Below are 26,292 nucleotides of genomic sequence, written 5' to 3'. Positions count from 1 at the left end.
ATGCTTGAGTGAGTAAAACTCCCCTCCACATTATTACTCAGCATGAGTGCCTGTAGCACTTTTTCTGCAGGTGCTGACACCAGTGTTTTGAAGCTGACGTAGAGTAGGACTGTCCTCTCCTGTTTCAAATGGCTCTTCAGTGGTGCTTTTGTGTGGCTGCAGAGAAGATTATACTACCTTGTCAAACCTCTCCTACCACCCTCTCCACTACCACCACCCAAATCTAGGGCATTGTTGGAAAGAGAAATCACAGTGAGAGATGGGCCAGCCAGACCCAGACATGAAGGCAAAGAACAGCATCTTGTCTGGGTGATAAAATCTTCCCTTTCTCAGCTGTGGCCTACTCCAGTCTTCCCCAGTCTGGTGCCTTCCAGATATAGTGAACTCGTAGTCCATTATTCCAACCAGCTTGGCTGGGATGATAGCCATTGTATACGGACACATCTGAAGGGCATTCGTTGGAGAAAACTGGTTGCCTCTTCTAAAGTTTATTTTGGAAAACAGGGGAAGATGCCCCTGAATTCCCTGGAAAAGCAGAGACAGAGTTAAGTGCTGTTTGATATGCGGTTGTTCGTCCCAGTTTCTTAGTAACTTGAAAGTTGAATTCTCCATATTTATTAATTTATTATTTAAATTTATTATAGCCACCCAACTCCAAAAAAAAAAAAAAAAAAACCCACCCAGAACCCATAAGAACAGATAAAACCTAAAACCACACACATATTTGTTTGTTTGTTTGTTTGTTTTTCAAATTTCTGTTACTGCCCATTTCTCCCAAAAGGGGGACTCTGGGCGGTTTACAATAAAATTGAAATTAAAAGCATATAAATTACAATATAACAGACCAATAAATAAAGATAAAATAGATATAAAATCCAAGAGGTGAAGATCTTATTTGTTGTACCCCAGTTGTCATGAGTAAGGATGGCGAGCAGGGGGCTCTCACCCAGACTGTCAAGCGCATGCGTAGCACTGAGGAACTGTTCAGCCATTCAAAGAGACACAGATCGGGACCGCCTTAACCCTTGGGGTTTATATGGCTGGGTTTTCCCACGCTTTCTCAGTTTGTTAGGATTCTTGTTAAGTACTACTAATAAATATTAGAGACCAAGTCCTCGCCTCAGTGTGTTTCCTGGTAATCAGGACATCAGTACTGCTTTTAGCCAAAGTTGCCAAAGTTTTAGCCTGCATCAGGGTGTCAGATTGCAAATCCCAGAATTTCGTTCTTAGTCTCAGCTATGCAAGAATGGTGTCCAGGCAGCTAAAAAGTAAAGATTTGCCAGTGTTTTGTTTTGTTTTGTGGTCATAAAGAAATTGCATTGGAGATCACATTGGAGGAAAGACAGCATACGGGTTCTGACCCCTTAATGTCTATGGCCATCTCCCCACGATTACTGTAAACATCCTACTAATCCAATCCCTTCTTTGTTTGCTCTCCATCTGTAAGAAAGAATGGGAACCCAGTAATGATTTAGCTGAATCTTTGTACAACTAAGTCTAGATATGATCAAGATTAGGTAATTTTTTCCCCCCGTTGGAAGATGGTGGGCAAAGGGCAGATAGTCCTGTATTTAACCGCAGTCTATAAATCTTATTAGCCCATATTGGTAAGGGGGAGGATAGTCACTATCCCAGCTGATCTTACCAGGGAATATTCAAGCTTGTATGAAGAATAAGCCCTTTCAATTTTTTTCAAGCAATTCTTGCCTGGTTAGTCTGTGGTTGCCAGCTGTTTACAAATGTTAACCTGTATTCAGTAGTGTATTATTTTAGACATATACATCCTAGCCTGTGCATGTTTATTTAGAAGCAAGCCCATTGTTGGCAGTGAGACAGAGCACAGGTTTTGCAGCCCAGCTGAAATTATTATCTGCCATGTTATGGTAGAATTTAGGAGCCCTTAGCTAGATTTGCAAATAGATATTAACAAGGTAATGCCATTTTAGGTCATCAGTAGAATTCTGAGTAAATTGGTTATCAGTAATTTCTTGATTTCCCCATAGTTGGTAAGGAAAGCTCCAACTTTCCCATTAACATCAATCCATGGATACTGAAGCAAAGGAACCACAGATAATTTAGCTTGAAGTTTGGGAGCATCTGAATCTTCCAGAAGGAGTCCTTCAGGGAGGACACAAGACCTCCTTTGGGTGTGTGTTGCCATTCTGATTCTTAGACACAAAATGCCGTGGCAGCCCTTCCATATTTTTAGCTCTGTAGATCTAGCTCAATCTAAATACAGTCCACGCTGTGCCAAAAGGTACTTGGCTAACTGAATTATAAATACTTCTCTCTGATCCCATGGTGTGCTAAATGTGAAGTGCCTATATTGATTATTTTTAAGTGCCTTCAGCTTGCTTTCGTGGAAGCAGAACAACTTCTTTGCACACATAGGCAATTTGTCTTCTGCTGCCAATTTGTAGGAATAACTTGGCAGAGGTGTGTTCTGCAGATTTTAATATCTTTTCCTTTAGATTTTCAGACTGTGTTTCTCACTAGGCTCTTGGCAATTGGCTTTGAACAAGAACATCTAATGAGGGATGGAGGCTAGCAATCACTTGAGGCTTTGGGGAGATGCCTGTGGTCGTGGGGTCTCATCTTATGCACTGTACCCCTGACCTGAGGAATCTGACATGGCACTCAGTTGAAACCATCCTCTAAATCAGCCCCAAGGCCACACACAGTCCCCTGAACACTTCAGAGCCTCATCTGATTGTTGAAAACTCAGGGTAGAGTTTCACACTATTTTGAAATAGGAAGCTGGGCGGAATGTCACTGTAAGCTGTAAAATAAGTATGAATAAGGAAAGACTTTAAAAAATCCTACCTAAAACCCTTTCTCAGCTCTGTGATTCAACCTTGCCTGTGTTACAGCCCTTAATACCTCCAAAAAAGTTAAATGTGGTCCGTGGCCAGCAAAAGTTTGCCCATCCCTCATTTAGGTAATGTTGCCTTTTGAATTTTCATTTGCCTTTATACTTGGAATTAAACTGATCAGTAGGCTAAAATCTCTCTAATTATCTCCTAATGCAAATTAAGGAGTGATGCTAATTAGCATGTGAGATTTCATGGACCTTACCTACGTGCAGTCTCCACTTTCATTAATGGGATGTCACTATTTTTCAAGGAAGTAGTTTATTCCAGCTTTCTACCCTCTTTCCACATCACTGCAGGCCTTATTATTCCCTAGTGGCTGGATTATCAGGTTACCTTGCAGGAAGGAGCAGGGCAGTTCGATAAAGCTCAATTAAATATTTTATTGTATGTGATCAGTTGGCCTTTACCCCTCTCCCCCAAAAGTAAAATCTAGCTAATCAATCAATTAAAATGTTTATAGAAATAATGTAGACTATACCATGTCAAACCTGGAAGGGCAAGAACAGAAAACTTCGTACCGTAGCTCAGAATTAACCGTTATTAAAATTGTGCCTTTGGTCTCCGGTGACTAAATACAGATATAAGCTATAACAAAATTCCAGCTCCTTATCTAAAGCTGGAAGGTTTCCCTGAAAAGTCTCGAAACAATGGATAGATAAAGTGTTCTCTCAGATTTTTGTATCAAGAGAACCACATTACTTACTGTCTTCTGTTTACAAATGTGTATCTGCCTGTATGTTTTAAATGAGTTGGGGGTTGCACTGGAACAAAACATTTTCAGTCTAAGTGCCAGTTTGAAAAGTACTGTCCCTTCCCAACTCTATTAGCTAGATCAACCTGAAGTACGAAAGCTGACTTCCCACACATGCGCTTGTGGGTTTTTTTCTCCCTCTGTCATGTGTGGATGTGGCTCACCCATTCCCACACACACTCCCGTGGCAGTACATGCCAGAAGAACAAATTCAATTAGGGTTTCCGGTGTTTTAATCTTAAAACAACCTTTTGCCTGTGGATTGGTGAGAGTTTTAGATGGCTCGGAAATTTCCAGGCCAGAAATGCTTGAAGCAAAAATTATTGAAATACTCCAGATAGTGACATTGTCTCAGATGATCTCCAAATTCATATTTCTTTTATAAGAAATGAGCGGGTGTGAGAAATCTCACCTTAATGCATCCTATTACCATAACTGTGCCCCTATTATACTATTGTAATCGGGCCTGAACCAAAAACGGAGATTAACGATGGCAATTTATTGTATCTGACGAGGGGAGAAAATGGGAGATGTTGTCATTATTATAAATCATATCATAAATAACCAAAGAGAAGCCCTCAGAAAGCTGGTGTGGTGTCCGCAGTGAGGCACTTCCTGGCACATTCGCTTAGCATGGTAGCCATAGAAACCCCAAAGTCATATTGTTATCTTAGTCTTGCTGCAGTTATGTGATACAACCATATTAACATATAGATTAGGCCATTTATAATACTAGGTGTCATTTCAGGTTAGCTTGCTTATATAGCATTTTAAGGCTCTCTTCTTTTTTTATTGTGGAGAATGTTAGGGAAACACTCCATTTCTGCAGGTCAGTCTCTCTAGCCATTTATAACCCATCAACATCGTACAACCGTCAGCTTAGTTAATCTACTCCTGTTATTGATTGGTTGCAACATACAAGTTGTCACTGCCTAATTACCTTGTCTTTGCTAATAATTTCATTTTTAACAGGAAAAAAATGAAATATGTTTAAATAAGGAATATAGTGCATATAGAGTTCTTTGGCTAGAGCAGCATGATTTATTGTTGAGCGGTAAGTGGGTTGGGAAGAGGGCCTGTTGCAAACATCTTGGAAACCTTATTTGTACCAAGCAGGGTTACTCGTGCAACAACACGTACTGTAATCAGTAGGATAAAACTAACCTGTCTCATGATGGTCAAAGCCCGACTCACACTCCCTGCCACTCAGGGATACAGTTTATTTCTGAGTACTTTTGATTCTACGCATTTCCTTTGGTGACATCATTGGTCTGCAGGTTACAGGGGAAAGTTACTTTTGTGGAGAAAGTAGGATTGTTTTCTAGGATCATTTGGGAAATAGGAAGAGAACCCAGGTGGAAGGAAGGAAGGGAGTTAAAAAATATAGGCCCTCAATTAATAGAAGTCCATGTTTTACCATTTTAAAAAAAGATACTTTCCATGTGACCTCACGTGATGAGAATAATGCTACAAGCCTGTGTGTCTGGGTTATTGTAAAGAGTCCCAGACTGAAGTGCACAAAGGATGCTTGTGGGGGGTGGCACAGCCTGAGTTGGAAAAGTGCTTGATTGGTCTTCTTAAGAAAGGTGGGGCACTAGCAGAATAAAACTGAGAATTGCTACTGGCCTCCAGTAAGAATATAAAACATTACAGTTAACCCTCACTTACCAACCGCAATTGGGACCAGCAGCTCCGTTGTTAAGCAGTGCAGTCATGAAGTGAAATGTCATGTGACTGTGCCTGACTTAGGTCAGTTTGTCAGTTCCGGTTGCAATTGTTAAGCAAATCATCGCAGGTCATTAAGCACAATGTCACATGACCACAACTTGCGACTTCTTGCCGGCTTCCCAATTGACTTTGCTTGTTGTAAGCCGGCTGTGAAGGTTGCAAACGGCAATCACGTGAACGGGGGAAGCTGTGACGGCTGCAACTTCGAGGACTGGTCGTAAGTCTCCTTTCTCAGCACTGTCGTAACTTTGAATGGTTGCTGAACGAGCAGTTGGTAAGCGAGGACTACCTGTACAGCATTAAATAAAGCAGAGTGATGGTGAATTCATGCAGAGGAGAGAGTCAAGCCAGTAAGTTCCTTTTCACTTCTGTTACTCCACAGCTCTGTCCCATCACATTACCTGTCACTCAGTTGGCCTTCTGAAAAGCCACTCCCTGAAGTTCCCTTTACATACCACCATGGTGGTCTGGGAACTGAATTTTCCATGCCTTTTCTCCAGCTCCCAGGATTACCCTTGGAGATGTCAGATCCCCCGATCAAAGGCTTTACAGAAACCCTTATCAGGGCATCTCCCATCATTTCATTCTCTCAGATTGCCAGCTGGGAGGGGGTGTGAAGTTGGAGCGTGAAGTGGTTTATTATGGCTATGGAGCACATCAAGGATGCGGGGTCGAGATACGCCAGGACTACCATCTGGATGGGAGGGGGGTGACATGCTTCGCGGGAAAGGGGACTAGCTAAGGGGATGTAGTTTTAAATTAGGTTTGAGCGGGAAATCTTTATTCGCAGCTTGCCTTCTGTACCGTTCATTACGCTTCATTAAAACAGTTCAAAGAGATCCAGCCTCTTGACTGTGTATGTGTGAATGCTCGAATGATCAGGTGCTGACAGGAGAGCTTGGTGCCTGGGGCCAGCTTTACGGGTTCCTCCTTTAAATCATTTCGGCCTAAAGCATACCCAGGCACTACTGAGTTTGTGGCCACAGTTGGGTTTGAGGAACTTTGGGAAAAAAGTGAGGATTTACTGCTTGAGCCGCAGATACTGCTCATTGCAGAAGTGACTTATTTTTGCACAATTCCTTTTTTCCTTTTGGAAAGTCATGTTCTCTAAAGGGATGGTGAGGTGTTTTGTTTTTTTAAAATTGTCCATTCTATGTTTTGTGCAATTGTAAGCGCTCCTTGAGAAAGTCATTTTCTGCCTGTAGGCAGAGGATTAGGTCTACAAACAAAACAAAAAACAGGGTATTCACCGGCTGCAGCTAGTAAATTACTACAAAACTAGGTAGAAGAGAGCTCTCAGCAGCATATATTATCATGGAAGGAGGGGCCGTGCGCTCCAACTGCGATCTTGGATGTGCTAATAGAAGTATTAGAAGCTTGCAGCCTTGTAATTAAAGTTTCTAGATTTCACACTTGTAAGATGTCATCAGCTTGATGCTCAAAGGTTTCGAGTGGTTTTTGAGGGCTGATAAATTTAAGTACTGTTCAGTCTGCATGCCTCCAGACTGAAAATTCCTAAAAAACGTTGAGGGACCTCCACAGTATATTGCGACTTCAGTGTACCGCTTTGGTCCAATTCCTATGAGCAGCAGTTTGTAAGTTCAGTATTGAGGGTTCGAGCCTGGTAGAAGAGTATTTTAATCTTCTGACTGAAAGTTCACATTTTGTAGGATCTACTTTGAATTGCCAATAGCCTCTTTGAGCCTTTGCTCTTCATTCACAGAATTTTCTCCCGAGTCTCAGCCATTAGCTGGACAGTTCACAGATGGACCTGGAAGGGGCGCTTTTGGTGGGGGGGTATCCCATTATTCCAGGTGAAAACAGGTAACAGACATATCAAAATATTAAAGTTAATTTAGCCATGTGTTACACAGTCACCTGACTAGCACATTCTATATCAAGACATGTAACATAAATTAAGAAATCTAACTGAGCTATATGCAAGTACAAAAAAAAAAAAGATTGAATTGTCCGTTTGGATAATTCCAGTGTCTTCAGCCTGAGTTCCCCTTTCATATTCTTCTTATTCTAAGATTTAAATCATTAAGCTCTAATGTTTATGAGCAAGCAGTCTGAGATAACTTCCTCTTCCCTCACAACCTATGAACTGTTTTTATTATTTTCAAACATCTTTATTGAAGTATGTTTTCCTGAGAGATTTTTACACAGGTAAAAACATACATCTGGAATATCTGTGCAGTGTTGTCTTTACCATTTTGGCCACTTCGTGGAAGTCTGCTTAAGCACTTAAGAACCTATCAGGGTCTTTATTACTCTTCACTCATTATATGGACTTTCCTGGCTCTGAGTTCCTCTGATAAATGTTACTAAATGCCAGGATCAAGATTAGCGTAACAATGTAGATTCACCAGATTCATGGTTCGCACCTTCATTCAGAAATCGTTTTTGTTTCTCTGGCTATATGCTTCTTCTTGGAGATTTTCTGTTTGTTTCGCTGACATTCTCATCAAAATTGTGTGAGTGGTGCTGCTTCTGTTATCCCACTACAATATGTCCTAGTCTGGGGTAATATAATGCTTTAAAATACCACTATGCTGGTCAAACTGTACTCCATTGTATGAACTGGTACTTTCTAAGAAGGGTAAAACTTCGCTTATGGTATTATGTTGTAATGTACCACAGCTAGAAATACTTCCTAATAATGAGTTTCACATTATTACATTGGAGTACCAAATTGATTGTATGTGACTGAAAGTCTCAGGCCTCTTAGCTATCAAAGAGGGGTAATGAATTAATTAGACTCGTGCTTGGAAAGAGCAGATGAGGAAATAAACCTGTTTCCGAAGAGATATTCCAGCACACACCCACCACAAATCCTTGCATTCTGAAACCTTACTTATTGGGGAAATGTTTCTAATAGTTCTGTCAACCTAGATTAAAAATGTATATGCATATTATAATCCAGAAAAAGAAGCTCCTTGTCCTTCAGAGAAGTAGAAAAAGTGATCTTAGTGTTTATATTCACCTGAAGTACCTGACTTTGGCCAGTTTCATCAGAACCATGATATGTGGTCATCAAGTATGAATACCTGTTTGAGGTTGTGTGGGACCTCTGGAATTTCATGTGCACCAGCAAGGAGGGTTAAGGGAATTTTTGTTTTCACCTCTGCACTGAGCAGCTGTCTATAACGCTGAGGCCCAACCTATGAATTTGAAATATTTTTCCAGCTCAGCTCAATTTTCTTTTAATTCATGCCACTATAGGGAATATGAGCATATTTCACTCCCAGAAGAGATCAGTCAGTGATTAAACCCACTTTTTGGAACCTGCACAAAATCTGGCAGTGCAGTCTATTTCCAGCAGATGCCAATACAGGAGAGGCGGATTTGGTTTTTTCCTTCTTCCTCCTTCTCCTTCTCCTCCTCTTCCTCTTTTTTTTTTTTTAAGGACAAAAATGTACATGTCCATCCAAGCAAAACTGAACTAACATATTTCTATTTCTTATAGAAGTCTAAATAAAGCAGAAGGCTTTATCCCCAGGCAAAGTCTCCACTTTGGACTGGCTGCTGTAAATCCTCTGGGCCTTGGCAAAAGCTTAACTTGTTAGTTTGTTTTTTTACTTAATTTGTGCTGCTGGCACAAATTCATGTTTCACCCCAAGGCTCTTGACTCAAGTCTCCTAAATCGGGGCATTGACACATTTTAGAGGAAAGAAATGTTCCCTCCCAAGGTTTGAAAGGAAGCCTTTCCAAATGAAAATTTTTGAGTTGGGTTCAAAATATGAGAATACTTTGCAGTTGAGCAAAGTTTGTTAAAATAACAAAAATGCACCCACCAAGTAAATCTTCAGTTCACAAATAATATCTGTGGCATGCTTTGATTCAAGCACTTTACAGTTGATGAAGGAGGACGTTTATGTGCCACTATTAAAGTCAGTGGAAGAGGGTCGCGTGGTGCATCAATTCCCATGTTGCCAAAGTAAAGCCAGAAAAAGCTGTTTGTCAAGAAGTTAAAGAACAGAGGAATGTAGTTGTTGTGTAACAGTAGCAGCACTAGGATTATGCTTGCATAATGTAGCTATCTTGATTTTTTTTAAAAAAGCAATGTACCTCCATTTACAGGTATATGTCCTCCTTTAGATGCTGATTGATGAATGCCAGATGAACTAACTGTCTTGTCCTTGGTGGTGGTGGGGGGAATCAATAGAAATATTTTTTTGGCCTTCTAATGCAAAACCATCTCTTGACATTTATTTGTTCGGTTTGTACCACGCCTTTCCACTTCTATATAGTAATCATGGGGACTAACAAACCAATTAAGACGGTAGCATTAAACACAATTAAAATAATTAAAATCCCAGTATGATCATGCTCTACAAGTAGTACAAGGGGTGGATGTGGGACACTCCTTCCAAGTTCTATTTCACATCATATGACATGGCAGATGAATAAACTATAAAAGCAAACTATATTAGTTTCTTTTATTTATGTATTTCTGATCTTCAGTTAATGCAATGACACCTCAGTCTTTGGCCATGCATTACAATGAATTGTTCTTTCTATGCAAATTAATTTCTCATGAACTCTAAAATATTTTGTTGTTCAGAGCCTGAAAATAACTTCTCTGTTTTCTTGTTTCTTGCCACAGAGGAAGAAGAGGAGCAGGTGCCAACCGATGGAGGAACTTCAGCAGAAGCCATGCAAGTTCCTTTAGAGGAAGAGGGAGAGATGGAAGAAGATGAGGCTGTTAATGATGAAAATTACTTAAGCAAGAGGCCACTTGAAAGCCCGGAATCTGAGGAAGTACCTGCAACTAAGCGGCCCAAGCTAGCAAGCACAAAAGGAGATGCCCTTGATGTAACAGTGGAACCACGTGAGCCTCTTAGTTTAATAAACACCCAGAAGGTGCCTCCAATGCTTTCCCCAGTTTGTGTTCAAGACAGTGGTGATTTGGTGCCTCCTTCTCCAGAGCCACCCATACTGGCTCCAATTGCAAAATCACAGGTGCCAATCCCCAAACCGCTAGAATCAAAAGCACTTGTTCCTAAAACAAAAGTGAAAACAGTGTCTCCCGTGCAGAAAACTAAAATGCCAAAGGCTTCTCCATCTCCAGCAGTTATTGGAAGCCCCATTCGCTCACCAAAAATTGGAACCAAAGAGAAAAAGTCTCCTGGCCGGGCCAAGAGTCCAAGAAGCCCGAAAAGTCCAAAAGTTCCAGTTCATGTTGTTCCTCAAGTAGCAATTAAGCAGGAGACACCAGTTAGAACTCCATTAGTGGTGTTAAGTGAAAAGATGGGGAAAGAGAACATCCAGGTAAGGCTAGGACCAACACCAGGTGAGCCTGCCAAACCCAACAGTGAGAATCCAGCAAAGAAATTAGCAGTGATTGACAAGACAATTGATGATTCCATTGATGCCGTAATTGCTCGTGCATGTGCAGAACGGGATCCTGATCCATTTGAGTTTTCCTCAGGGTCAGAATCAGAAGGAGACGTTTTTACCAGTCCAAAAAGACTTTCTGTGTCTGAGACTTCCATACCTAAAGCTTCTATTTCAGCGAATAGCAGCTTAAATAAAGCAGGAGGCACCCCAGTTCCTTCAGGTTCAGACATTTCATGGACAATGGATGACTCAATAGATGAGGTCATTCGGAAAGCAAACATGGGTGCTCATGCTAATTTACCTCCAAACTTTCCATATTTCTCGTCTCCATCTGCTTCTCCGCCAACGCCTGAACCTTTGCTCAAAATACATGAGGAGAAAACTAAGTTAGCTTCATCAGTGGAAGTGAAAAAGAAGCTGAAAAAGGAGCTGAAAACAAAAATGAAAAAGAAAGAGAAGCAGAAAGATAAGGAGAAGAACAAAGACAAGAACAAAGACAAGGAGAAAAATAAGGAGAAGGATAAAGACAAGGAAGGGGGCAAAGAAGCCAAATTTCCATGGAAGGACCTGGTCAGAGAAGAGGAGCTGGATCCTTTCAAGTTCAAAATGAAGGACTTTGATGACGATCCAAAAGTGAAGGTAAAAGACACCAATGCAAAAAAAGAACGCGAGAAACATAAAGATAAGAAGAAGGAGAAAGAGAAAGGCAAAAAGGACAGAGAGAAGAAAGACAAAGATAAAATAAAAGATAAAACTAAGGACAAGGCGAAAGCTTCATCGGCCCCCCTTGCCCTCCCCCCCAAAGACCTGCCCTTGTCCTTGTTCTGCACCCCAGCCACCATGAAGCTCCCCTCGCTGCTGCAGCCCCCCTCAGCAGTGCTTCCTGAGAAGCTCTTTGAGGAGAAGGAAAAGCCCAAAGAAAAGAAAAAAGACAAAAAGGAGAAGAAGAAAAAGAAAGAGCGAGAGAAGGACAAAGAGAAAGAGAAAAGGGAGAAGGAGAAAGAGAAGGAGAAGGAGAAGAAGGAACGGGAGAAGAAGGAGAAAGAGAAAGAGAAGCACAAGCATGAAAAAGTAAGCCTCTCATATGTTGGAAGGCAGATCTGGGTCACCTTCATCATTGCCAAAAATTACATGCTGATTTTTAGTTTAGTGATCCATTAAGCCTAAAAATGGAATGCCTTCGTAGGATTCTGAATTGTAAAACAGGAATGCAAATGGGGGGGGGGAATTGCAGAACCTTGGACCATTTATAATTTTTGCAGCTTTTACTTTTATCAAAACCACTAGTGTTCCTTTTATTTCATCCCAAGACCTCCTTTTAAAACTGGAGGATGTTAAGACCATTAGTTTACAGCAGGCTTTCTCAATTTTTGGAGGAACCCATGAAATATTTTTCGGGCCTCAGGGAACTCCTGCACATTCAGGCTCAAAGATAGGCCAGAAGTTACAAAATTAGTATATTCATTTCATGTACAGGCCTGTGTCTATGCATTAATAGTGTTCAAAGAATGAAGCTTACCTCCTTAATGTGAATTTGCCCGGATTTGAAATAATTTTTTTAAAAATAAATTGTGATCTCTCAGGGAACCCCTAGTGACTTCTCATGGAATCCAAGGGCTCCACAGAACTCTGGTTGAGAAACCCTGGTTTACATGGTAGTTCATGACAATAATTACAATGTACAGAGTAATATATATTAAAAACCATCCTCTTCCCAACCATCCAAGAAGTTTGCAATCTAAATTTGGACAGGAGATCAACTGCTATATGACATAAGGAATGGAAGGAAAGATAATATAGAATAAGTTTTGTACTACTGTTTAGCTTCTGTAAGTCTGTTGCACATTCCATTCCATAAATAAATCAGATTTAATTTTTACATTGTTATCAGATCTCAACTTTCCATGGGCATTAGATTCTTCTTTTCCTGTGTATATAAAGGTCTTAGGGGTACTTCAGCTTAGTGGTAGCACATAGTTCTTTCTTCATTACTAACTTCGTTTATATCCACCATTTTTTGAGGTCTCAGGATTTTCACAACAACCCTTTCAGGTTTTGTTGAAAGAGAATGGTTGGTCCAAAGCTATCCAGTGTAGCTCTGTGGTTGAGTGAGGATTTGAATCTAGGTTGAGATTCTTTGGTCCAAGTCCAGTCCCTTGACCTAGACACTACTTTGGCTGCTGGTCTCAGCCCATAAGTAGAGAAGACTTTCCAATTATGAGGTTCTCTGGTAGAAGAACTACTGCTGGAGACCTTGCAGAGCCTCTGCCAATCAGGATAGAAAATACTGAACTTAGTGGCCCTGTAGCCTCAGTGATATTAAGTAGTCATATGGTCATAATACTGGGCAAAAAGTAAAGTGGTGCAGTCGTAGGCAGAGGACGCTGGAGTGAGAAACTTGTGACTCTTCAGAGGGAATTGCATATGATCTGCAGTCAGGTTAGATGAGAGGGGTCATGGAAGGGGGCCACAGGATATTGACCCTTGGCCTAATGGTTCGTCAGAGTATTGCTGCACCAAGCCAGCTTTAGAGTGGGATGAGTGTAACAGTGGCGTCATAAGCATACAAATGTGAAATTATTTTCAAGCCCCAAGAGGACTATCAGAGGTGGAAATGTTGGTACATTTTTTTCTCTCCAATGAAACCAGAGAAACTTTTTTAGCACAGAACAGTGATTTGTTCTCCTCTGGGAATTTTTGAATCCTCAGTGTTCCCCATTATATAAGCTGATAGGCTATGTCTTTATCTACAGACATTTTTTTACTAGCTGTGATTTGTCAAATTAAACTGCCAGGGTCTTTTTTTTTTTTTTTGGCCTTCAGATAAGACTTGACTCCTGGCTCTACACAAGTCTCTACCAAGACAAGTGCTAGGCAAGATTTTCAGAAGTGGCTTGCTGTTGCCTTCTTTCTAGGACTGAGAAGGAATGACTGGCCCAAGCTGACTTTTGTACATAGAGCAAACTTGGAACTCAGGTTTGCTTCCTCCATTCCAGCACCTTAACCAACTGTTAACAGCTTACATGGGGTTGTTGTGAAATCTCCCATAGAAAATACCATTTATATTAGAGTCCGAAGGAGAGATGCATTGCTGAAATGCAGCATTTGCTCTTTCTCAATGGGAGTAAACCATACCAAGACCAAGGGAATCTGAAAAAGGAGACTCTGGGGAAAGGAAGAGAATTTAGCTCCAACTATCAGATTATCGGGCTATTTGATAGAGGTGAAGTGAGAAAAGCAGGTTCACGGAAGGAGACAGAAGGAATTTGAGTATCTGGGCTCAAATCTGCCTACCTCCCCCTTTATCTGCCCCGGTATTTCCTTCTCACTGCTCCGTCTATTTTTTTTTTAGGTTGGATACTTTGGCATAGGAAACCACTCTATCAGTCCCTATAATAATCACATTTGGTAGAGAATTCTGTCTCCCAAGTGGAAATCACATATAAATAAATATCTCTCAATTACTGTAGTATCTGCCGAGGGGAGTCATAAGTTCTCCTAATTGCGGCATTCATATATTAACAGATTACGGGAGAAAATATTTATTTGTTTGTTTGTTTGTTTTCTATCCCTGTTTGTTTGTTTGTTTTCTATCCCGCCTTTATTATTTTTACAAATAACTCAAGGTGGGGAACATACCTAGTACTCCTTCCTCCTCCTATTTTCCCCACAACAACAACCCTGTGAGGTGAGCTGGGCTGAGAGAGGGTGACTGGCCCAAGGTCATGATTCTGTTCCAAATTGCAACTTACGAATAAAATGCTAAACGATTAAAATGAACTTAGAAAAAATAAAATAGCTCTTCCCCCCATTTTGTAACTAGTTCTTCTCTCCTCCTGTTACAACTCAGTACACTATTGGGACTATAATGCAACATTACAAGTGATTAAAAATCTATCCTTTATACTCCTAAAATATACTGTATTGTAGGAAAGCAATATAAGCTTGGGCAGATTACATTGACAAAGCTTCCTGTTACCTTGGTGAAAAGTCCCTGTCAAAAGATAAACTTTAAAGCTAGACTTCATTAAAGAGTTCCTCAACAAAATTAAAATTTAAACTGATCTCAAGAGATAAGCCTCCCCCCCCCCCCCTTTTCTTCTTCTTCTTCTTTTAACATGGAAAAAGTCCATCTCTTTGCTGGAAGTAAGGATTTTGAAAATAAATTTCCCCCCTTTTAAATCTCTTGAGTGATTTTCATTTTTTGCAAGGCCGCTCTGCTGGCGTCCTGGAAAAACGGAGAGTTAGGGCTTTATCAGTTGGTGCCCTGAGGTATGTGGCAAAGAAGCTAAATCCTTGAAGATTAGTGCAAAAAAAAAATTGCTGCACACCGCAATAAGGGGCTTATATGACTACTAGTATTAGTTCAGGTAAAAGAAGTATTGCTTATACATAAAACTGGACAAATCCAGTGACAATGTATTTTTAGTTAGTTACAAAGGAGTCTTACATCGCTGGACGTTACCACTTTGGTGATTTGGGAAGCTTAGTAATTCACTGTAAATATTCTTCTGCCAGTCCAAATACCCAGCGTTATTTCAGAATTGCAGCTCTTTAAATTTTAATCACGGAGAGTTTATGTTCCCTTCACATTTAAAAAACAACAACAAATATTCAGGCTGTCCATTTAACTCACTTTCGGCCTTCCTCATGCATACTCACATTCATATTTTCTTTAACACACATTCACACACCCATGTCTTCTCCAGTGTAGATGCGTGAACATAACCACACGCATGCATGCAGTTTTTCTTGGCTCCCAGTTCTGTGAATAAAATGCACCAACATCATTTAGATTCTTAGTATTCTAGACTGTGATGGTTGTATTAATTTAATTTGCAAAAATCAACGCAAAGCTCCCCAAACAAAGCATCTTTCCGTAAGTCTTGGTTCTTGAAAAATGCTCTTTAAAAACCAACAACTGAATTAAGGTTTCTGGTTTTGATCTGGGGTTTTTTGGTAGTATTATTTGATAAAATTACCTCAAGAACGTTGTTGGACAGATATAAGCATGCTTTCGCACAGTTTTTCTCCATATCTCATTTTGCTGCCACTTTTTGCACAGGCACGTTAAATTGTGGATTGCAGATTCATTTGATTGTTTGTTCGTTTGTTTTTCAAATTTCTATCACCGCCCATCTCTCCCAAAACTTACAAGAAAAGAAACTTACAAGAACAGTGACGGTTGACTAGTCTGCAGGTTTTCTACCTGTCTCCCAAAGTCATTCCCACATACCATTGCACTAATACAGCTTTCTGCAATTTGGCACCCTGCAGATCTGTTGGAACAGGACCTGCCAGAATTCCCAGCCATTATGATGAAAGGAATTTTTACTGTTGCAGTGCCACCGAATGTGGAAAGTGCCAGCTTGGGGAAATCATGTATTTTCAGACTTGCAAGATTGATGTCAGCTTTGCGAGGTCGTCCAGACAAGAAACACACCCAGGAGCACTAGCTCTGTCTTTATTGTAAGTTACATTAACAGAACCTTGCAAGTCTGAAAGTTCATCTCTCCCCTGCCGCCGTTACAGCCCAAGTAACTAGGGAGGGTCCCTTCTGAGACGTTTGTCATGCCCCCTTTCCTTCTGCGGACTCAGCTGCCGCTTGTCCGACCGTTCCTCTGGCTGTGCCTCTTCCACCTGTCCCCCAAGGTAGTTCCCACATACCATTACAATTAGTACAAAAGGGAGAAATTGTTTTTAATAAGGTTGATAAATTCGTATAAGGAAGATTGATTGGTAACTTTTATCCGTTATCGTTAAATAGAACTTCCAGATGTGGAAGCACCACCCCTTTGAGTGCCAGCTGCTGAAGATAGGCTAATGGTCCTGCTTTGCCCAGGACCGGATTATGTTAATTTGTTCTGATCCGACAACATGCGTTCTCCTTTGCCAACTGCAAAGAATATATAGCGACAAACCACGGTGTGCAATTCGGCATCCTTTGTGAATGGGCACATTTAATCATAAAACGAAAGACAGAAAACAAGGTGATTAATTATGTTTATTAGGGCTCTCTACTGATTTATTAGCAGGCCTTCAGCCAATTAACTTGGAATATGTATTGCGAAATGTTAGCAAAGATGTCTTCTGAGGATTCTTAAGAGAAGAGAGTGGTTCTAAATCTTGGACCATTAAAAAGAAAGAAGCAAAAATTACCATGTAGGACTGCAAAAGGAAGCCCATCTTTAGTGTGCATCCCCTCTCCCCGCCTCCAGTGAATAAACATTGAGTAAAGAATATTTCTGTGTCGTGTAACATATTAGTGTCAGCTTGACGCCCAACATGTTTGCTACCAATATCAGCACTAGATTATAAAGGTTCTAATGTGTTTAGGTGCTGCTTAAAATTCTTCAGAGGTCTTCCAAGATCTCTTTGAGGTCTTTTCAGCTGTGGTGCCCTTTCTGCAGAAAACCCTCCTCGTGAAGATTTGCCCTGTACAACACAGAGACTTTTTTCTTTCCCGAAACCTTTCAGGACTTTTAGTTTGCTAAAATGCTGATATTATTGTGTGTGGGGGGGGGGGGTTGTCCCTTTGCTCTGGTCAATTTTTAATTTCGCTGAGCCTTTTAAAAAAATTATGAGGGCTGCGTATTGTGAATACTTCACTGTGAGCCATTGTAAAAATGTTGACTTGAGTAACGGAAGGTGGACGATGGTCTTTTTCACGTAAATAAGTAAAAAGAAAAAGAAAGTTTGGATAAATACTGGTAGGAAAAACATTGTATCTTTGGTACCAGCTTTCATAGGCATCGTAAACTCTTTGTGAATTTCTCCCTGTCAGCCCCATCATAGTAAATAAAATGGAGTAATATCCTAAACACTTTTTCATTATTTTTTCTTTCCATTCAGTTGCCTTCTGTTGTAGGTTAAGTTACAAGAAGGATTTCTTATAGGAAGATCCTCTACATAATTCAACACGGTGTTAAAACTTTTCTCTATAGGAGACACCCCATTTAATATTTGAATATGTTACCTTTAGCAGATCAAAGTTGAACCTGTTATCCCAGCACCATCTCCTGTGATTCCCAGGCTGACGCTCAGAGTGGGCGGTCAGGACAAGATGTGAGTATGAAATAACCCATTTCATGAACTCTTGGTGGGGATGGTTTCATCAGATGTCTCCTGCTTCTGGCAAAATCCATTTAATATACTATCCCCTTTCCTAATTAATATATTTCCCGAACAAATGTACACGAACCTTGGTTGCCATAATATTTAGTCATTTTTATTTTGCAATTAAATAGAGCCTTTCTACGACCCAAAGGCATAATCCCTGATTTATGATTGTGCAGGCAGATTAAGAGTTTTTGTTTGCCTTCCTGTGTTCATGTTCAAGGACACTAAACAAAACGTGAAAGGCTTAAGTAATAACGTTTCGGAATCGAGGCTGCTAACAGCATTTTGTCACAAAATGGAACCTAAGCTTGACTAGACCGTTTGGTTGACAGCTTATAATAATATTTAACAAAATATTAGCTATTATTTCATCAGACTTGATTTCAAAAAATGAGATTGTTTAATAGTATTATTTGATAAAAGGACCTGGATTGAATTGTGTATGTATGTAGGCATTCATGTACATGTTAATATTATATTTAGCTCCGACATGTATAACCCCCTTTTTTAGTCAATATTGGCTTCTGAAAAAGATAAGTCAGATTTGTAATAGTGATACAACATTAGAAATCTGGGTTGGGATGGACAGGTGAAACATTATTTTTACATTTTGCAACTTCAGAAAACAGTGTCCATAGCTGGTATGCATGTGCCCCTTCACAGTTCCCAAGTTCAGGAGGAATGTCCCCTTGTTGACAGAAATCTGTGGCACCCTTGCCACAATGAGTGGAATTGTGGACTACCTTCCTGTTCTTACAAGGAAAGAGATTTCTTTAAGCTGCTTTGAGTCAGTCAGGTTGAAGTGATATAAAATTTGGGGAAATAAATAAACGAGTACATTCTTGGGGGTCCCCTGTACAGTGACCCAATAGCCTTTCAGGGCATCTGCAACTCAGCCCTGATTTTAAATCTGTCAAATTGTTAAGCCTGCTGGATAAGTATTGCATGCCAACATGAGATCATCAGACAGTTGAGTAGGAAATTGTTTTGGGAGACTTGATGAGAACATTGTTAAGGTATGGATTGTCTGAAAACTATCTTTGCTGTTTAGCAGTCTTGCAACCCTTTTATTCCATACTGAGTGTGTCCAGACAGTAAGATGGAGAAACAGTCTGGAGACAATTCCAGTGTTTCAGTAAAAAAAAAAGCTTTCAAAGTGAAAAGTTGTCTAACTGGGCATGAGGGATGGGGAAGGAGGGGAAGTTCCCCAGTGAAGCAGCTACTACAGGAGCCCCTCAGAACAAGTTGGCTGGAAATTCTGGAAGCTCATGGAGGCCGCCAAGTCAGAAGAAGCAATTGCAGAATAGAAGAATGTGCTACCAGATCAGAGTTTGAGGCTAAAGTTTAGTACCTGGCAGAAGATTCACCTTATTTATTTGTTTTATTTTATTTTATTTTATAAGATTTTTATCACCGCCCGTCTCCCCCCCAGCCCCGAAAGAGGGACTCTAATGATGTTTGTGACTGTTTTATGTGCTGTATTGAAAGCATATACACAGCATCCTAATCTTTTGCTGCTTGGGAAGAAGGAAAGAGAAGTAAACATTGTTTGAGAAGGAGAAAAGAGGAAAAAATACAAAACTGTATTCTTTTTCCCTCTAAATAATACTGAAGAGAAACAGGTTGATTTGAGGGGTTTATGCGTGCCACCAGAAGGATGGGAATTGAAATTGTTTGCATCAAATAAGTAGAACAAGATGAATGTTTTTGTACCTCCAGTAGACAGCCTCTATTTAGGTCCATCAATCCTGCCTTGCAGAGCCTTTCAGTATGGATAAAAAGGTGGGGTTTTTTCCTCAGTATTTGGTCTTTTCTGTTTGGACTAAGAGTAGTAGATGAAGATTTTTAATCCTCTGTATCTGTGTGCGCACGCATGCCTTCAGGTCATTTTTTTGACTCTTGGTGACTGAACAAATCCAGGTAGTTTTCTTGACAAGATTTCAGAAGTGGTTTGCCATTGCCTCCTTCCTAGGGCTGAGAGAGAGCGACTGGCCCAGTGTCATGCAGCTGGCTTCCTGCCCAAGATGGGACTAGAACTCACAGTCTTACGGTCTCTAGCCTGGTGCCTTAACCACTCTACCAAAATGGCTCTCTCCTTCTAATCCTTTACTTTTATTTAAATGCTCATCTAAATTCCTGTCTTTGCTCCATGTGAACGAAGAGGTGTCTCTGCGTATTCTGGTAGCCAGGGCACAAACCTACAATTGCATCCATTTCTGTCCTCCACCACTTATCCCCAAATATGCAAGCTGCCTGCCTTCATTCTGTGTGGGAGACTGAGGTTAGTTTTATTGGGAAGTCGAAGCACTTGCAAGAAACTAGTGTTTGAAAAGTAAGACTTCTCCTAGAGCTTGCTGCTATCACTAGGTATTTGTAGATTTCCGCACTCCATTTTCCTACAAATCTACCACGTATTTCCTACTGCAAAAGAACAGAATATTTTGGTTAAAGTATATAGAAATAATAGTAAGAAATGTCTCTACGCAGTTCTGGGCTGGCTAGCTCCCACCCCAAACAATCATGTCATGTCGTAAGCTGAATTGGGTGAAAATGTGTTGGTGTCCTGGCTCTTGAACCCTTTTCCTTGGAAGGGGCATTAGATGGTATACCCAAGGCATTTTGGGCACTAGTGTGCATGCTGTTCTGTTGTCTGCTGTGGAACTGAATTGTGGGATTATTGCTTTATTGTTTATTGTTGTTGTTGTTTGATTTGATTTATACTCTGTCTTTCTGCTTTGGCAGCCACCCAGGGTGACATGTTTATGGAGCCTTGTGGTTTGGGAGTTTTCTTGTAGGCATTCTGAAAATCTTCGGACTGAGAGTGAGGCAGCAGATGATTTAAACTTAAAGGTCTGCTTAGCAATTTAACTCTGAACTTGTCAAAGATCAAGTCTATGGATTCCTTTTCTCTCAATTTTTCTGAGGTTTCTTTACCCCCATTGACACTTGAAACGTATCAAAATCCTTTGACTTTGCATATTGTCCAGTATGTAGACTGTTCAATATACGTTCAAAAGTGAGCATGTGCCTGTGTTTCCAAAAAGCTTCCCCTTCATCATTTTTTTTTTAAAGGAAAAACCCTTATTGAATACCAGAATTTTTTTTTCATGAAATCTTTATTAATTTATTTAATAAACATAGAATTACATACAAACAATAATATCTTACAATATAAAAAAGAAAAGAAGAGAGAAGAAAAAGAAAAAGAAAAAGAAAAAAAAGAGAAGAGAGAGGGGAAAAAAAGAAAAGGAATATATATATATATATGTATATAAATAAATAAAAATAAAAGGGGGGGAGGGGATAAGATGAAAAATAAATAAATAAATAGAAAGATTAGGGTTTCCAACTTTCTAGAAGGTACAGCTTAGTATCCTAGTGTGTTGTTATTATTTTTTCTTTAATTCTCTAAATTGCCTTCATTAATTCTAATAAGAGATTAAACAATTAGGTAATTTGCTATTTATATACTATATATTCATATTAACTTTTTGAGTCCATTCCACATATTTGAAAAAAGGTGTCCAGTCCTTTTGAAAATCTTCCATATTTTTATCGTTTAGTTGGTCTGTCAGTTTTGCCATTTGCGCCAAATTTAGGGATTTAAGTATCCATTCCTCCACAGATGGGATTAATTCTTCTTTCCACTTTGCAGCGTAGAGAATTCGGGCCGAAGTAATCAAATACAGTAGAAGTTTTCCATAGTTTTTTTCCAAATCTTTGTTCATAAAGCCCAATAAATAGAGTTCCAGTAATTTATCAATATTAACTGCCAGCATTTTACAAATTATCTTATGTATAGATGACCAAATTTTTTTTGCTTTTTTACAGGTCCACCACATATGGTATAAAGTTCCAATTTCTTTTTTACATTTCCAACAGACATTTGACATATTTCGAAACATTTTCGATAATTTTTCAGGGGTGGTATACCACATGTACATCATTTTATAAAATTTTTCTTTTAAATTATAATTTGATGTAAATTTTAATCCCTTAGTCCACATTCTTTCCCAAACATCATATTCAATATTATATCCAAAATTTTTCTCCCATTTATTCATACATTGCTTAATTTGTACATTTAGTATTCTCATTTGTAATAATATTTTATATATTTTAGAGATCATGTGGTCATTATTAGCATAGATTTGTTCATCCCACCAAGATAGTTTTTTTGTAAATTTGTAACTTTTAGCATCTATTTTGAATTGTTCTTTTAATTGAATATATGTAAACCAATGACATAAATATCCTTCATTTTCCAATTCTTCTCTTGTTTTCATTGTAAATTTAGTCCCTTCAAATTTTATTAAATCCGAATATTTTAGCCGAATAGCAGATATTTTTGATCCTGTGTTGCTTGGGGCAACATAGCCCCTAGGGCAATAAATATCTGTTTATTTGTTTGGTTAATATGAATTGACATTCGAACAGTAAAGCTGTTTGCTAATTATTTTTAATATATTTGTATAAATTTGTATAAAATACATTTTGCGTGTACTGTTTGGGAAGCACACTGTTCCTCCTTTTCAGTGACTCTGCCAAAATATCCTTAGATTGATCCATGTGTACAATTCAGTAAAAATAAATATGGTTTTTTTGGAGATGTCTTGTTTTATTCACAAGCAGATCCATGTAAATAATTGATTCTTGTCTCTGTAACTACCTAAGAATCCTGCTATCTTCCCCCTTGGATAGGTCTTCCACATATAAGTATATCTTCACATTTTAAAAGAAACTTTTCAACTAATTTATATGTATATTCCAGTCAGATGGACTGGATTGTCAAGTCTGGTTCTTCTATATCTAAAATAAGTGTAAGAAGATCTAGGAGAAGTCTTAATTTTCAAACACTAGTTTCTTGCAAGTGCTTTGACTTCACAATAAAACTAAGTGGCAAATAGATTATAATCAGAGAAGTTCTGTCATTGTAGTAAACAAATACAGCAATACTTGCATAAATGCCACATTAAAAGAAATTTATTGGATTCCATTCTAATGTAATTAGAGCTAAATGTGTTCTTTAAATGAAAAAAGGTCAACAATAAATCTATTTTATCTCAAATTCAAGCCTCAATAAATTGCTTTATTTAATTTGTTGTGAAAGATCTTATCCGTAATGGATCCAGGACTTTGGTCTACCAAGTTTTTAAGGAATGTGTAGCTACTTGCATACGTTTTGAATGATCTGCTGGTCCTATGTGTGCTGTTATGGTATTAAGTCACAAGATTACTACTGTAATTTAGTGTCTAAAGGGAAACATTTATGATTAATTATCTAGAAAAAAATGGTGTATGCGGGGTTATCAAGCTTCAGTTGCCAATAGGGTTTAAGCACCTAATCTGCACTATTTTTTAAAAATGGCTTATTGCATTTATTGACTGATAAATGTCCTTTGCATGATGAGATTGTATAAAATGCCCATTCATGGACCTGTAGTAAAACAGTTTTGGTGGGCTATCACAGGTTATTGGATTCATGCAAAGGATTTTGAACAATTCAAGCAGAGCAATCCTTCACAGGACTCCATATTCAAAATAAATTAATTATGCCTTAATGAATCAGGCCTGATCTTTTAACTGATTGATTGGATTTTAGAGATTGTAGTTTATCTTGTACAAGTGTGAAGAAAGCCCACAGTAGCATATACACAAACTGAGACCAGTCACATTTATATTTGGTTGTTATACGATGCTCTTAAAAAAAGGTTCCTAAACTTTTTGATCACAAAATGGCTGTGAAGGGAGCTTGGATTCACCCAGTCACAAGGTAGCTTATAGTAACAAAACACCCTGTGTGTGTGTGTGTGTGTGTGTGTGTGTGTGTGCGCCTGCTCCCAAGTTTTCCTTAATTTTTTGCTTCCTTTTGTTCCTGGTTTATTTTTTATTTTTAATTTTGTACGTTCTCTAATTTTTGTCTTGATGTCTTGTTTGTTTAATCAAATGATAACACCCATTTTTCAAACAGTAAATTTGATTAAAGGGGAAAAAGAAGTAGGATCTGCCCACTCCTTCAATTCGTACAACATGGTTAACCAAATCAACCCAATTTTGGCATTTGCCCCATTCTTTGAATCATAAACTAGCCAAAATGCTAAGCCTCAAGAGAGTAGCCAAGCTTTGCATGTGGAAAAAAATATGGCCCCTAGATTTTTAACTGATACGGTTGGGTGTGCACAGAAGTTAAGTTCACAGAAGTTAAGTTGATAATGTTTAGAAACTGGTAACTTGAACAAGGAGTGGAGGACAAGACACAGCTGTTGCTTGTGCCCCCAAATCCAAAACATAACATACAGTGATGTATCCATTTCAGGGAAAGCAATATTGGTGGTACTCAGATACACACACAGCAAAATATCAGGGAAAACACACACACGAACACGCATTACACCAGAGTTTGCACATAACACAAGGGAAATCATATTCTAAAGTCTCAGAGTATTTCCTGAGAACTCCCTGCTCCCCAGAGACCTTGTCTCTAGTCATCTGGCCACTCCAGAACAAAGCCATGGTCTGCCGTTTATCCTTCATCTTCACCTCCTTCCCCTACCCCCAATCCTGATTTCTGTGAATGGAGAAAGTCCGAATAATTTCCCCCCATATTGCGGACAGGAGAACTGTAGCTGAGAAATAGGGTGGCTTGGCTAAGGCTATTGATGCGTGTGCTCCGGCTGCTGTGACATCCTAAAGTAGCCATTGATTCCCACACAGGGTTGGCATTCAGAAAAAATAGAATGTGGTTTGATATATGTGAACATAAGATGAAGCTCTGTGAAAGCTGCAGCTCTGTAGAATTGTATTCTGTTACATTTAAAATGCATTTTAAATTGACCCTTTGTGTTTAGTCTTTGTGACGGTTATTGTTCAGGCAGCTTGGCGTTTCTGTTCTGCAGGGTACCTGGAACGTATCACAACCCAAGGCCAGAAGCTGTTTTATCCTTTGTTTAACAGTAGTCTTTGCCATGGCTGCAGTGCTGTGGTTAACAACATTTCCAAAGATAGATGCACGTGAAACAGTCTGGGTATGCACCAGGGAACTGTGGCCGTTTTCAACTCCTCCGTGTAGTTGCTCAGGAAGTCGAGTGTTCTGTGTCTCCCACTTTATAGTCTGAAGTAATAGACTTCAAAATAAGTAAGGCCTTCTTCAAGTCAAGCTTCATGGTGATTTCATGGACATGTGCGTGTATTGTAGTCTTCTTGGTAGCAGTGCAGAAGTGGTTGCCATTGCCTTCTTTCAGGACGATGAAGATGACATTATCATCATCATCATCATTATTATCATCATCCAGTCCAACCTAGAGACCTGGAATTTCCTGATGGTCTCTGATCCAGATATTAACCAGGTCCAACAGCAACAGCGAGGGTTGTCTGGGTGGCTGCCACCGATCTGGATAGGCTTCGAAAGCACTACTCACATCTGCTGTGGAAGCTTTGAGTCCTACCCGGAATCTTGGAGGCTGTGCAATATAAAAAGCAGGAATTTATCCAGCACTAGAGAACCACGAGGGGAATGACTTCTCACGCTGATCCAGAATTTCCCTGTGCATTTCCACTTCGTTACCTTGGTGGCCAGTTTATGGAGGGAGAAAGAAGGCAGAGTTCAGACGCTGTACTATTTCGCTGCTGCTCTTGGGTTTAAAATCCTCAGAATCACTTACGAGCTCACCTTACCTCTAGGCTTTTGGCGGGACAATAGTCCTCTTCTGAAAGGGTAAATAAGGCAGCCATTGTGCAGGTTCTTTTGAACTCTGTGCGCCATTTAGCGACCAGTTATTCAGACTTTGGTAATTTAGATTACTGGTTTCATAGTGTTTGCCCACAATAGCCAAATAATGGGGCTCATTAAGTTCCCTGTAAGGGCCTATCCAAATTGTGTTTGCTCCTAACCTTGGCACTCTCTGTGTGGCTGGAGAGGATGGATTGGCTCTTTATTGACTTGTCAGGCAGTGGGATTGCATTACAGGACGAGCCGCTCACCACCCGTTCCATTTAGGGCCCTGTTTGTGGTGGGGAAACAGGTAAAGGGATCCTGCTGGAGACCCTCGTCCTCCCTCATGCCTTGATGAATTGGACCAGTGTTTGGGCAGGTAGGGCACCGTGACCAAATCTTCTCCAGGTTGTAATGCAAGCGGGAGACAGCCATTGTGGGTGCAGCTGTGGGCAGTGTTAGTTACCTTGCAAGACTCCATCTATTCAGCAGAAAGCTCTGGAGGAGAACTTGACTGTGGAGTGAAATCAGAAGATGGGGAACAAGTGGTCTTTAGGGGAATCAAAGGAAGCAGCTTCAGGTGCAGCCATGGGCGAGAGAGAGGCGAGGCCAAGCTCCCCACGGCCACCTTCTCTTTGCCAGGAACCAAAGGGTGGGTCCCGGTATTGCACAAAGGAGCACTTAGCAGCGAACGGTCACTGGTTAAGGTCAGGATCACAGAACTGAAACTTTAATGGGTCCTTTTTTGATCATTTCCCTGAATCCAG

General features: G+C 39.8%; 1 protein-coding gene across 2 annotated transcripts in view; it reads left to right on the top strand.

Moving 5' to 3' along the window:
* Positions 1 to 26,292, top strand: part of TAF3 (TATA-box binding protein associated factor 3) — a 136,014-nt gene that overhangs the window by 87,165 nt on the left and 22,557 nt on the right. The window contains exons 3-4 of one of the 2 annotated variants that reach the window (XM_063308448.1): positions 9,962 to 11,766; positions 17,681 to 17,760. In XM_063308448.1, coding sequence (XP_063164518.1) covers positions 9,962 to 11,766; positions 17,681 to 17,760 — 1,885 coding nt within the window. Of the gene's footprint in view, positions 1 to 9,961; positions 11,767 to 17,677; positions 17,761 to 26,292 lie in introns of both variants that reach the window. The other variant, XM_063308446.1, reaches the window with a different exon arrangement.

This window comes from Candoia aspera, chromosome 7 (genome assembly GCF_035149785.1).
Source record: "Candoia aspera isolate rCanAsp1 chromosome 7, rCanAsp1.hap2, whole genome shotgun sequence".
Classification (NCBI taxonomy): domain Eukaryota; kingdom Metazoa; phylum Chordata; class Lepidosauria; order Squamata; family Boidae; genus Candoia; species Candoia aspera.
The sequence above is the reverse complement of the archived record's forward strand: the minus strand, read 5'-3'. Positions and strand labels throughout refer to the sequence as shown.